Source organism: Brienomyrus brachyistius, chromosome 3 (assembly GCF_023856365.1).
Source record: "Brienomyrus brachyistius isolate T26 chromosome 3, BBRACH_0.4, whole genome shotgun sequence".
Classification (NCBI taxonomy): Eukaryota; Metazoa; Chordata; class Actinopteri; order Osteoglossiformes; family Mormyridae; genus Brienomyrus; species Brienomyrus brachyistius.
In genome coordinates, this window is record NC_064535.1 from 30,816,943 (window position 1) to 30,829,733 (window position 12,791).

The following is a 12,791-nucleotide window of genomic DNA, read 5'->3' on the forward strand; positions in this document are numbered from 1 at the left end:
CCTTTAAAGGCTCACACACACACACACTCATTCTCTAACACACTTAAACATACACAGTCTCACTCACATTCACTTACACACACATGAACATGCACACACCATTCCTACCTCATCCAGGAGATACAATCCTGTCAGAACTTTTTTTATGCCTATAAATGTACAAGAATACAGAGAGTAAAGGCCATTTTAATGTATGCCTTAATTTAAGATATATGTATACCTTCTTCAGTAATTTTATTTGACATTTTATTTATTTTTGCATTTAAGAAAGTGTTTTCTTTTAAAAAGCAAACCAAATATGTACATAAATGCACTAAAAGAATTTAGTTCTTTTGTCAGTTGTTGTATGGAGTTCAGTCATTAAAAATGTTCCTAAAACAGAAACCCATGAGTTATTCATTTTAAGAATAGTTACGATTGCTCTGTGTAACTGTCTGCACTTACTTTTCCGAGTAGTACTTTATGAGGAATTAGCCACCCCCACTTTGTAGAACACAAGGCTCATCATCTTGGAAGTTGTTTAATAAATGCTGACAAAAACGTCACAGTTATACACAATATAAATGAATGATGTTAAATATTTCATTGATGGATTCCAAAAATACATCATAATTGACATAAAAAGATAACTGCAAATCCCCACCCACCGTCCTTCCTTGAGAGCCCCAGGGTGCCCAATCTGCCCTCATGTGGTATCTGCAGATAGATGTTTGTTCACTCTTTGTGATGGATATTAGTACATTGTTACAGGAGACAGGCAAAACTTACTAGCGCATGAGGAGATTATTTGGGAGTTTGTCTGAACTCTGCAGCAGTACGCTTACAGCTCATTCATGATATGAGTGTCAGTTTGAAAGGAAGATTGCAGACACGCAATGGCCCTCAGTTTCAGTACAAGGAGAACAGCAGACACCTACTGTGGAATACCACCCACGCACATTTGTATTTGTATCTTTGTGGGGACCCTACAGTCATTAATATGGGGAAAACTGTAATCACAACATGACGACCTTAACCACTACCCAGCCCTAACCTTAACTATGAGTAACCGGACAAAATACGAGACTTACAAGTCTATTGGCATTTTTAGTTTTTTGATTGCATTTGCTGATTTTTATAAACTTGAATTTCCCGCCTGTGGAAAATGAAAAAATGGTTCCCACTATATCAGTATAACAGGTTTTTATCACATTGTGGGGACATTGTAAAATATATCTAACCCACACCCCGACACACACACACACGTTTTTTTACAGGACAGCTTAACTTGTACACACTTGCCTACGCACTCACACAGAGGGAAGGGTGCTTACCCCAAAAGGCACTTGGAAAAAATAAAACCAGCTGCCTCTCAGTGACTCAGTGTGTTTCTTACCAAACACAACAGTCAAAGGTCATGTGACATTACCAAGAGGAGCAATAATGCATTGTGTCTCTCATGAAGAATTTAGTTTGTTTACCTTTTTCTCCATTCACAGATTGAATGTTCAAGCATATCAGAATACTCAGAGAAAATCATCAAATCCAACCATCTGGACAATGGTAAGAGATAAGGCTTACCCTGCAGGACCAGCGTATGGGTCATGTAGAATGTGAAGGCAGCCTGATGAACGTAGATGAAGAGAACAACTTACAGGCTCAGCTTGTGAGCAAAAAACTGCCTATAAACCCCTTTGTGATCTGCAATTTGTCAGAACATTCACTAAGACTCAAGAGGACCTGAATCAGTGAAAATCGTTTCATTAAATAAATCACTATGTTTACATGCACACTAAGAAAAACGAATTACTGTGTTAGTCTAATTAAAACTGGATGTTTAAAGTACATGTAAACATGTTAGTCCGACTGAAATTGTAGTAAATCGAATTTCTCTTAATCAGACTAAGACACCCCGATAATGCAATTGGGAGTCGATTTACTCTTGCATGTATACGCTGAAATGGACTCAAACGAGCCTAGGTGCTTTGCGCATGCTCCACAGTCCCCCCTCCCCCTGGGACTTTGACCTGCAAGTAACAGAAGAAGCTCAGAGCAGCATAGCAGAAGACATACTGCACGTACGAAATGTGCAGCGCTCTAAAGCTATCCATTTCACTGCTCAACTAAAGGGCATTGCACCAGGTACCATACTTTTGGTACTTCAAAATTGTAACAAAAGTACGGTACTTTAAGGTGCTGGTTTTACACTGGCATAAAAACTGGTACCAGCACCGAGTGTCATCACAACGAGAAACAGGGGATTTTGTACTAAATTCGAAAAATGGCTGCAGTATATTATAGGGCTGGATGAGGTGCTGTAAACGCCCCCCTTGCCACTGATTGCCTCCCCTGACGTAATCATTCTTTTTAAAGGCAATGTCACTTTTTGCCTTAAGCAGCCTAATAAACTCACATTGCTTGTTTATTATGGTGTTTTACAATCAAAGCTGAAGTTAAGATTAATAACCTCCTGTAAAATGTGGTTGTATGTCACACCCCTGACATACAAAGCTGTCTTCTCCGAGACAATCATAATCATTCTCATCCTAGCTGTTTATATCACTCCCAGACGGGTTCGCGAGAAATTTATGTTGAACTCCTTTTTGTTTCATAAATACCCGAATATTTAATGCAACAAAATCACATCGTAATATCTGAAAAATTTCCCTTACCGTGCTGTCATAGTATATTATACAAATTACTTCATTTCTTGTTAAGGATATCCTGATCTTGTTATATCTGTTCTTCGACCAGATCGCAATTAGAACTTGTGTCACTTCATTTGTCACTTAACATTAATAATAAAGGACAAGTCATTTTTTACGTCAGTGATGTAATGGGTCAACTGGAAAAAGCCCAATACCAACAAGCTGAATGGAATCATATCGCCACCTATTGTAGCAAAGTCGGACATACTTAGGTCATTAAATCGATTCTCCTCCTGTGCATGTAAACTGGGCTATAACCATTGCTCAATGTAACGTTATCATGGTGAACTTTTCCTAAAGAAGTTTTCTAAAACCAACTCTTTTGTGAGTTGGAGTAATTTATGAGGAGGGAATGGCTATATTTTCAACAATGAATGTCTTGTTTTATAACATTTTAAGTGTCCCTATCTATGGCATAACAGATATAAAAGGTGATAATCTCTCTGATCATTAACTGGTTTAGTTCACCTGCCTTGTCACTTGTCACTGAACAAATAATGGTTTCTCTGTGGTGAGCAGTTGGATCGGAGATATTAAATCGGCCACTTGTCTGCCAGTTTTGGTCTTTTAGTAAAATGTAGGTTGCAAGGTTATTTAATTTTCTGTCTTATTTCTAGGGGAATGAGTTCAATAGAGACTGCTTTTGGACACTTCTGACTATACTGTACATATACATTGTCACTTCCTACTGCTTGGTCATATCCAGGCTGAACAGTAACAGCATTGATGGAGGACCTTAAGGACTTCTGGGATATTCTTAGTAAACTTACTCAGGTGATACTTGTCACATCCGATCCTTAGTTGGTTGACCCTCACTTTTACACTGTTGCCATGCTTTGTAGTATTTCTAGTGGCTGTTGCATAGAATCAGCAGCTGGATGTTTTCATTTATTTGACTGTCTCTATGATTGGTTATTCCTGATGATTCGGTAGGATGTTGATAGCTTCTTGATTGGTCTGCTGCCAGTGATGTGCCTGACATACAGCTTTATATGTCAGGGGTGTGTCTTGCTAAATTAATGCTAATCTGTAATCTTCAGTCTTCTGCACACTCATGTTCTGCCAGGTCTGGCTTCAATTTCTCTAGAATGGCCAATTAATCCCGCAGTCATTCTTCCTCCAGCACCCAACATGCACACAGATGGGTAAAGACTAGCACATCCACCTGTGCTGCACACCACCTGACTCGCTTCACTCAAATTTCCGAGCATTGAAACATGCTTCGAGGAGAATGCTCCTTGTCTCTATTCCACTGCCCTGTAAGTGAGCAGCTGACAGTAGGCAGCACTAGAAAGAGGTAGATATCCCCCCCTCCCCGGTTGGTCTTCATTCTCCAGACTTCTCCATAGCAGGCAGCATAATGCAGAGATTGAGATGAGGTCCTGAGGAGATACCATGTTCTTTATTTCAGGGGATTGAATGATGACAACCAGCTATCACACGTGTCTGTCCTGTCTGTGACGGTACCTTCTAGAGCTTAAAAACGTCACCTCAAATCTATTTTGTCTAAGATTTTCATCATTATGAATAATTTTGACAGAAAATAATTGACTGAAACCTGATGCAGTTATAAAATATATTTTTTTACATTTAAATAGGATTTCTGCTAAGGTAAGCTGGTTCAGGATTATTATTGCTAAGGTAAGCTGAGTCCGTTTGTTACCCAGCAGATAGTGAACCATGAATATTCAATGCATTAAAATGCTTTGGTGCAAACATCCCCAAGTCTTACTGATTGGATCTTCCTTTTAATTATATCCAGCTTTACTCCAAAGATTTTTTCCGACCATTGGATGCCGTTCTCCCCATGACCATGTGCAGAAGAATGAAATTCAGGCCTGTAAACCAGGAGTGGTACAGGTTCAAGGAGGAACGACCTGGTGTGACAAAAGCATGTCACATTTTAATGCTACAGTCAATCTGCAAACCCACCTGATGCAGGTGTTATCTGTACAAATTTCTGGGTGAACTCCATTAACCTCAACCTTTAAAGTCCTCCAAAGCACATTTTGTGCTGTATTTTACATGCAGTCACTGATACCACTGAACTCTTTCTGATGGAATTCAAAATAAATAATCAGTATGTAGAATAGATCTAAATTCGATCCTGAAACCTTCTGGTGCTACGTCCAGTGCTGTTTCCAGTGAAGGTACCACGCTCCTGGCCCCTGCTGATTCTCAGCTGGAGATGGGCTCCACTTGGTTATGGGAACATTGACAAAAATCCATCCTTATTTGCCCTATTTAAAATGTATAGGGTTTGATATGTCCTTGTTCATGAGTTTTTGCCATCGAAACACCTGAGAGGGTTGGTAAATGTTTCAATCCAGCTGTAGTTTTCAATATTCACATCGGTAAGATTTAGTAGACAAACCCAAAACACTGCATTTTTGGTTTTGATTTTGAAGAAAGGTCCACTTTCAGCTCGTTTTGTGCTCATGAAAAGGACTTATTGACTGGACAAATATTGGCTTTTTGGAAGTGGGGACCTCATTCACAGCTGAGAAGCCAGGGGACCTTTTATGCGATTAACAAAAGGGTGTACAGTTGATGGAATTATGTCAACACAAGAGTTCTGCAGCATGTTCACAGTTTTAACATGTGGGAAAACATCATGCTAAACCTTTAGGATGTTCTATTGTAGCTCTGAAAGATGATGACTCCACAGTTGTCCCCCCTGTTTGTTCTCCAGTCATCACCATCTTCAAGGGCAAGGTGGAGGAGGTGGAGTTACCTGTGGAGAAGGTAGACATCATCATCTCAGAGTGGATGGGATACTGCCTCTTTTATGAGTCCATGCTCAACACCGTCATCTTCGCCAGGGACAAATGGCTGGTAGGGGGCAGTGTTGTAAAGATGCTCTGCAGAGTGGTCTGAAGCTGTCCTGGAGAGTGCAAGCTGGGCAGCAAGGATGTCTACATATCTGTCTGTTGATCAGTTTGTGAATTAGTGGGTGGTAGTGCGTGTGTCTTGAAGAGCAGTTGAGAAACTATTGCATCGTCATTTATATTGTCATGTAGGAGTGTTTATGAGTAAATATGTGAATTTTTCTGTGTTACCTGGTTGTGATTAATTACATATGCATGCATACATTGTCTAAGTGGTAAGAAAAAGGCAGGTTCGGGGTGATGTGGGGGGTCTGCAGGATTTTAGTTGGTTCTTTCAGGTCCAAGAAGTGATATCATCCATGTGTGTGGTCCAAATTGCAGTGCCTCTGTCTGATTTACCCCTGGTAGAAACCTGGCGGGCTTATATTTCCAGACCGTGCTGCTCTCTATGTGGTGGCCATTGAGGACCGACAGTACAAGGACTTCAAGATCCACTGTAAGTGCAACCGGTTCGAACTAGTTTTCTGCTCCAGTCCCCGGACAGGACTGATGGGCCTTTCACACACAAAACACAGGAACACAGATGTATATGTTCTGTGTCAGGTGTAAGTGACTAAAGGTAGCCAGTTAATCAAAATTACCGCTCGACAATTAAGACTCGCTGTGGCTGCTGGGATTGCTATAGAGGCTGCTGGGATTCCTTAACTGTGAGGGAGTAGTCTAGACACTGTGCACTTCTGTTGTGCGCCTGTTTAAGTAGTTGACTGGAATTATTTGGAAGTGTATTTGAGTGTTTGTGTGCCAGTACGGTTACGTGGGTGGTTGTTTCATTTTTAATTTTGTTTTGGTCGGCGTGAGTGCTTGTCTGTCCTTGTTAATAGACAGCGCGAGTGTTATCGATAACTGCGGGTGTCGAGTGAGCGCCATTTCAGTCCACATACCTTCGCGACAAATATCCACGGGGTAATATTATCTAACGTTTGTAACATTAAAGAAACGGACAGTTGCTCCTAAGCTTTGTTCGGTCGCTATTTGGGGCTGGGAGGACATTTTCCAATTTTTTTCCTGCTCTGGAAGTAGCAGACCTTTCTAGAGCAACTTCGCTTTATTTTAGTTAAACATGGTTCAGCAAGAAGTTAGTTTTGGGTAGGTAATTGTTAATTTGGTCATTTTAAAAGTTTAATTTCAAAGGTTGTTATCTCTGACGCTGTTGGATAATTTAAAAAGTTCCCTTTTAAAGCAAGTGTTAATGTAGTGTTTTACTGTACTCGGCACTTTATTGTTTTAACTATACATTAATTAGATCAACTAAAAGTTAAATACCCTATATTAATATACTGGGCTGGGGTCATAGTGAGTTGGGTAATTATGAGGCCAGCTCAGTCTTGTATTTGCAAGATGTTTGCCCTTCTGGATGTTTGTGTCCAGTCGGACTTCATCTGCGAGCGATGTAATTGGACTCATTCATGGTCATGGTTCGCTACCTCGAGGAGCAACTGGCTCTCATCCAACACAACCAGGAGTTTCAGGAGGAAAGAGATAATACGCCTTTTAGGGAGACGTTGTGTACGTCAGAAGCGAGGAGGGGGGAGAATGAAGAACAGATAGGTCGAGAGAACTGGGTGAACGTAGGTCATAGACGTAGAAAAGGGCGCACACAGAGGCGGTATCACTTGAAGTGATGGTGTCTAACCGCTTTCAGATGCTTCCAGCTTTAGAGCCGGAAGAGACTGGGGAGGCAGGTGGGCCCTTGGGCACCAAGGAGCCCCCTCCCCCCAAGAAGAGGGAGGTTGTGGTATGTGGTATTAGGGGATTCAGTTATTAGAGGTGTAGATAGTTATGTATGCCCCCGTGATAGAGGGTCCCATATGGAGTCTTGCCTGCCTGTTGCCCAGGTAGGGGACCTTCCAAATCGTGTGCACAGGCTTTTGGCCGCAGCCGTGGTGGATCCAGTGGTCATGGTGCACGTTGGCACCAATGACATAGGCAAGGGCAGGTGGCCTGTTCTGCAGGAAAAATTTATAGAGGTCGCAGATAAGAATGGATGCAGAACATCCACAGTGGTATTCTCTGGAATACTTCCCAGAATATTCCCAAGTGCAAGCCAGGTTAAGTTAGCTGAGATAAGGAGATTAAATGCGTGGCTAAAAGGGTGGTGTGGGAAAGAGGGGTTTAGGTTTATGGGGCACTGGAAGACCTCCTGGAACACATGGGACCTGTTCAAGCTGGACGGTTTGCATCTGAACCAGAGGGGAACCAGTGTATTGGGAAGGCGTACTGTATGTGTAGAGTAGTTGAAGAATGTTTAAAGTAGGGATTGGGGGGGGGGGCAGGGAGGTTAGTTAAGAATATAGGTGGGGAGAGATGGAAAGCCCCAATTAATATTATTTAAGAATAATACCGTAAGTAGCCTACCCTTTGCGGTCTGTATTTAAACGCTAGGAGTATTAGAAACAAAATTCATGATTTAGAGGCTTTAATTTCATCAGACACTTACGACATTATTAGAACAACAGAAACATGGATGAGTGACAGTGATGGAGAGGAATATAATATGGATGGTTACACGTTATTCCGTAGAGACCGGATAGGCAGGAAGGGAGGTGGTGTTGCAGTATATGTAAAAGAAAACTTGCAGGCAAGGGAGCTCAATGATAAAAATAAAAATACAGAAGCCATATGGGTAAAACTAGATGCTAAAAGCTCAAATGGAAAAAAAAAATCAAGTGGTTGTGGGTAATTTTAATTTACCTAGGATACAGTGGGACTTCTGTAAATGAACTTGAGATGGTTGAATTAGAACAGGATTGTTTTTTTTACTCAGTTTGTTAATACCGCTACCAGGGGAGAAGCCCTTCTTGATTTTGTTTTCTCTAATAACCAGGACAGGATTGGAAAATTTGAGGTTTTAGAACCACTGGACGGTAGTGATCATAACATGGTTAAATTTGAGGTTAATTTTAGTGTCCGAAGAGCAAAGTCCAAAACAAAAGTATACAATGTTAGGAAGGCTAACTTTAATGGTATGACACCGAAATTAGAAGCTGTAAACTGGATGGAGTTAAAAAGCAAAACTGTTGAAGAGGCATAGGAATTTTTTAAAAGCACATTGTTGCAAGTGCAAGGCGAATTCATACCTCTTTCCAGCAAAACTAAACTTAGGAAACTGCAACCAAGGTGGTTTACTACAGAAATTATGAATAAAGTCAGGAGGAAAAGGGCTCTGTTCCACAAATGGAAAATAATTTCAAAATAAAGCAGGAGTATCTAAGTCTACAGGCTAAGTTAAAAAATAACATTAGACTCGCCAAGAGGAATATAGAAAGGAATATTGCATTGGAGGCTAAGGATGACATTAAAAGTTTCTTCCAATATTTTAACTCCAAAAGAGCTCTAAAAGCTGAAATCACTCATTTGCAGGATAGTAAGGGCTTTATAGTTGAAATTGAAATTGATACATCCATCCATCCATCCATCCATTTTCTAAACTGCTTATCCTACTGGGTCGCGGGGGGTCTGGAGCCTATCCTGGAAGCAATGGGCACGAGGCAGGGAACAACCCAGGATGGGGGGCCAGCCCATCGCAGGGCACACTCACACACCATTCACTCACACATGCACACCTATGGGCAATCTAGTAACTCCAATTAGCCTCAGCATGTTTTTGGACTGTGGGGGGAAACTGGAGTACCCAGAGGAAACCCCACGATGACATGGAGAGAACATGCAAATTCCGCACATATGTGACCCAGGTGGAGACTCGAACCCGGGTCCCAGAGGTGTGAGGCAACAGTGCTAACATGCCACCCCCAAAATTGATACAGTTCACAGTAGAGAACACGAGTACTGTAACTTACCATCATTTAGTACTTAAGTGTCGTCTATGACTAATATATGTATAACTCAGGCTGATGTGGTAGAAACCCTAGCTAAGCTCAAAATGAATAAATTGCAGGGAACCGATGGAATCTTACCTATAGTTTTAAAAGAGATGAGGGATATTATTAGCCAACCTTTAAATTTACTCTTCCAGAAATCGTTGTCTGCTGGTGTGGTACCTTCTGATTGGAAGTGTGCTAATATAACGTACATATTCAAAAAAGGGGATAGAAGTAATCCAGTAAACTATAGGCTAATCAGTTTAAGTTGCATAACTGGAAAAATAATGGAAGCTATAATCCAAGTTAAAATGGTAGATTATCTGGATTCATTCTGAGGGATAGCCAACATGGATTTAGGAGAGATAGATCCATCCATCCATCCATCCATTTTCCAAACCGCGTATCCTATTGGGTCGCGGGGGGTCCGGAGCCTATCCCAGAAGCAATGGGCACGAGGCAGGGAACAAACCAGGATGGGGGGCCAGCCCATCGCAGGGCATACTCACACAACATTTACTCACACATGCACACCTATGGGCAATTTAGCGACTCCAATTAGCCTCAGCATGTTTTTGGACTGTGGGGGGAAACCGGAGTACCTGGAGGAAACGAGAGATAGATCCTGTTTAACAAATTTACTTGAGTTCCTTGAGGAAGCTAGAAGAGAAATTGATCACAAAAAGGCCTACGATGTGATATACTTAGATTTCCAGAAGGCCATTGATGTCCCCCACAAATGGCTCTTGCTTAAGCTCAGAACTGCAGGGATTTTAGGAACTGTAGCAGCTTGGATCGAAAACTGGTTAATAGACAGGAAGCAGCGAGTAGTTATTAGAGGCACAATGTCACAGTGGGTCTGCGTTCATAGTGGGGTACCGTAGGGTTCAATTTTAGGACCACTATTGTGCCTAATTTACATTAATGATATTGACACCAATACATGCAGTAAACTGGTTAAATTTGCAGATGACACCAAGGCGGGTGATGTAACTGATACTGAACTAGCAGCACAGAGGCTACAACGGGATCTTGATTTAATTAGTGACTGGGCTTTGCTGGGACCTGGCAGATGAAATTTAACATAGATAAATGTAAGGTAATCCATGCAGGGAGCAGAAATATCAAGTTTATACCTACTAGAATGATCCCTGGTCTTAGAGGAATGTCTTATGAGGAGAGGTTAGCTGAGCTGAATCTGTTTAGTATCGAGCAAATGAGAATAAGGGGGAGCATGATCCAGGTATATAAGATTCTAACAGGTCTGGATGCTGTTCAGCCAAATGGCTATTTTAATATTAGTGTAAATACAAGGACTCGTGGCCATGAGTGGAAATTAGCGGGAGAACATTTTAAAATGAATCTGAGGAAGCACATTTGAGGAAGCGTGTAGTTGGAGTATGGAATAGTCTTTCTACTAGTGTAGCGCAAACTAAAACCCTGGGTTTCTTTAAATCAGAGCTATATAAGATTTGAACAACTCCCAGCTATTAGTTAAGTTCTCCCCAAACTAGCTTGAGCTGAATGGCTTCCTGTCGTTTGTAAATTTCTTATGTTCTCATTTACATGGTAACCCTGTCACAGTGTATTTACTGAGGGCTTCATAATTACCACACTGTAATACTTCTGAAGGGCTATTCTCTGGCACCTGACCTCAGTGTGATCTAGGGGCAGGATGGCCTATAGATTGAATCTCCGCATTGATCCAGTGCCTATTTTGCCTCATATGGTAGTTTGACAGACTGCAGAGGCAGGTGGTAAATCCCCTACACCAGCTTTATATGCAAGTTTATTAAACTCCAAATGATGGCTGAACTGGAGCCTGGACTACATACTTACAGTTACATTCATTTGCTTAGCTTTTAGTATTATCCTGAGGGACTTACAATTTTATCCATTTACATAGCTTATATAGCTATTTCATTTATATAGCTATTTCAGTGAAACAATTCAGGCTAAGCACCTAGCTCAAGGGTATAGCTGCAGAGCCTCCCCTAGGGCCAGGCATATAAAAAGCATAACTATGTCAACTGAGAAAATTTTTTTCGCTGCTATGACACTGGACTCAACTAAACCACATTTGTTTGTGCTGTGTGATGAATAGCCTGCAAACACATGAATGCATTAGGGGCCAAGTAGAGATCCATCCCCAGACGAGTGTGGTGCTTGACATGATGCTGCCCGCTGACTAAACACATGCACACATAACCATGCTACCCGCTGAGGGGTGTCGCCAACCTACACAATTTCTCTCACTTCATTCTCACATAACTTGAATTTTCATTAAACTGACAGAACAGCAGAGAGGTTTCTGTAGAGTAACCACACTCAACAGAGTCACATGTGAAGGGTGCGGATGAGGGAGCGTTAACATCTGGGAGTGCTAGTGTCAGGATGTGCTAATGTCTGGGAGTGCTAATCTAAAGATATGCTAACAACAGGGAGTGCTAACCTCAGGGAGTGCTAACGTCAGGGAGTGCTAATGTCAGGATGTGGTAATGTCAGGCAGTGCTAATGTAAGGGTGTGCAAATGTCTGGACATACTAACATCTGGGAGTGCTAATCTAAAGATATGCTAACAACAGGGAGTGCTAACGTCAGGGAGTGCTAATGTCAGGGAGTGGTAATGTCAGGCAGTGCTAATGTAAGGGTGTGCAAATGTCTGGACATACTAACATCTGGGAGTGCTAATGTAAGGATGTGAAACTTATACAGTTGAAAGACGCATAACTGAACTATAAATGCTGAAAATATAACTATCTCAACTCAACTCCTTCAATATAAACTTCCAGGGTCAAATATGACATTTTCAAGTCTTTCCATTCAGCTGCCAAGAGGTCATTTTTGAGAATACCCCTCTTGAAATGTGAATCTTATGAGAAGGAGCACTGTCAGACAGAGATACTTAAATCAGATCTTAAATTTGAAAAACCTACTAGTAGCATCATTGAATTAATGAGAAGCCATGTTCACAGTTCTTAGATATTCTTTGGTCAATCCATTCTTCGCCTTTGATTCGAAGCCCTGGTGATTAATTGCGCATGCGCCATATAAAATCGATATTATATTTCCCAGCCCCATGTCAGGGAGTGCTAACGATGTAGTAAAGTCATGGAGTGCAGTGCAGTGATCTTCATTCAGGCACTGTGACTGCATGTGTCTGACAGAATTTTTCATTTCCCCCACCCCATAATTTTTCTATGTGGCTACATGTCTGGTGATATCACAGCAGCTCTGCCTAATGCTGGGTAGTAGGAGCGAGGCCTACAGGTTAAGGTGTACGTCTGTCATAATATCCCAAAAGTTCAGGCTCTGCAGGGACAGCTTCTTCAGACCATTTTACCATTTTTACCATTGTTGGGATATATTCGAGATTCATTAAATCTGTAAGTAAATCA

General features: G+C 41.4%; 1 protein-coding gene across 10 annotated transcripts in view; it reads left to right on the forward strand.

Moving 5' to 3' along the window:
* LOC125738049 (protein arginine N-methyltransferase 8-B) overlaps positions 1-12,791 on the forward strand; it is a 39,224-nt gene that overhangs the window by 12,507 nt on the left and 13,926 nt on the right. For all 10 annotated transcript variants that reach the window (XM_049006553.1, XM_049006554.1, XM_049006561.1 and 7 more), the window contains exons 4-6: positions 1,479-1,542; positions 5,380-5,522; positions 5,924-6,011. In XM_049006553.1, the coding sequence (XP_048862510.1) occupies positions 1,479-1,542; positions 5,380-5,522; positions 5,924-6,011 (295 nt within the window). The remainder of the gene's footprint in view (positions 1-1,478; positions 1,543-5,379; positions 5,523-5,923; positions 6,012-12,791) is intronic.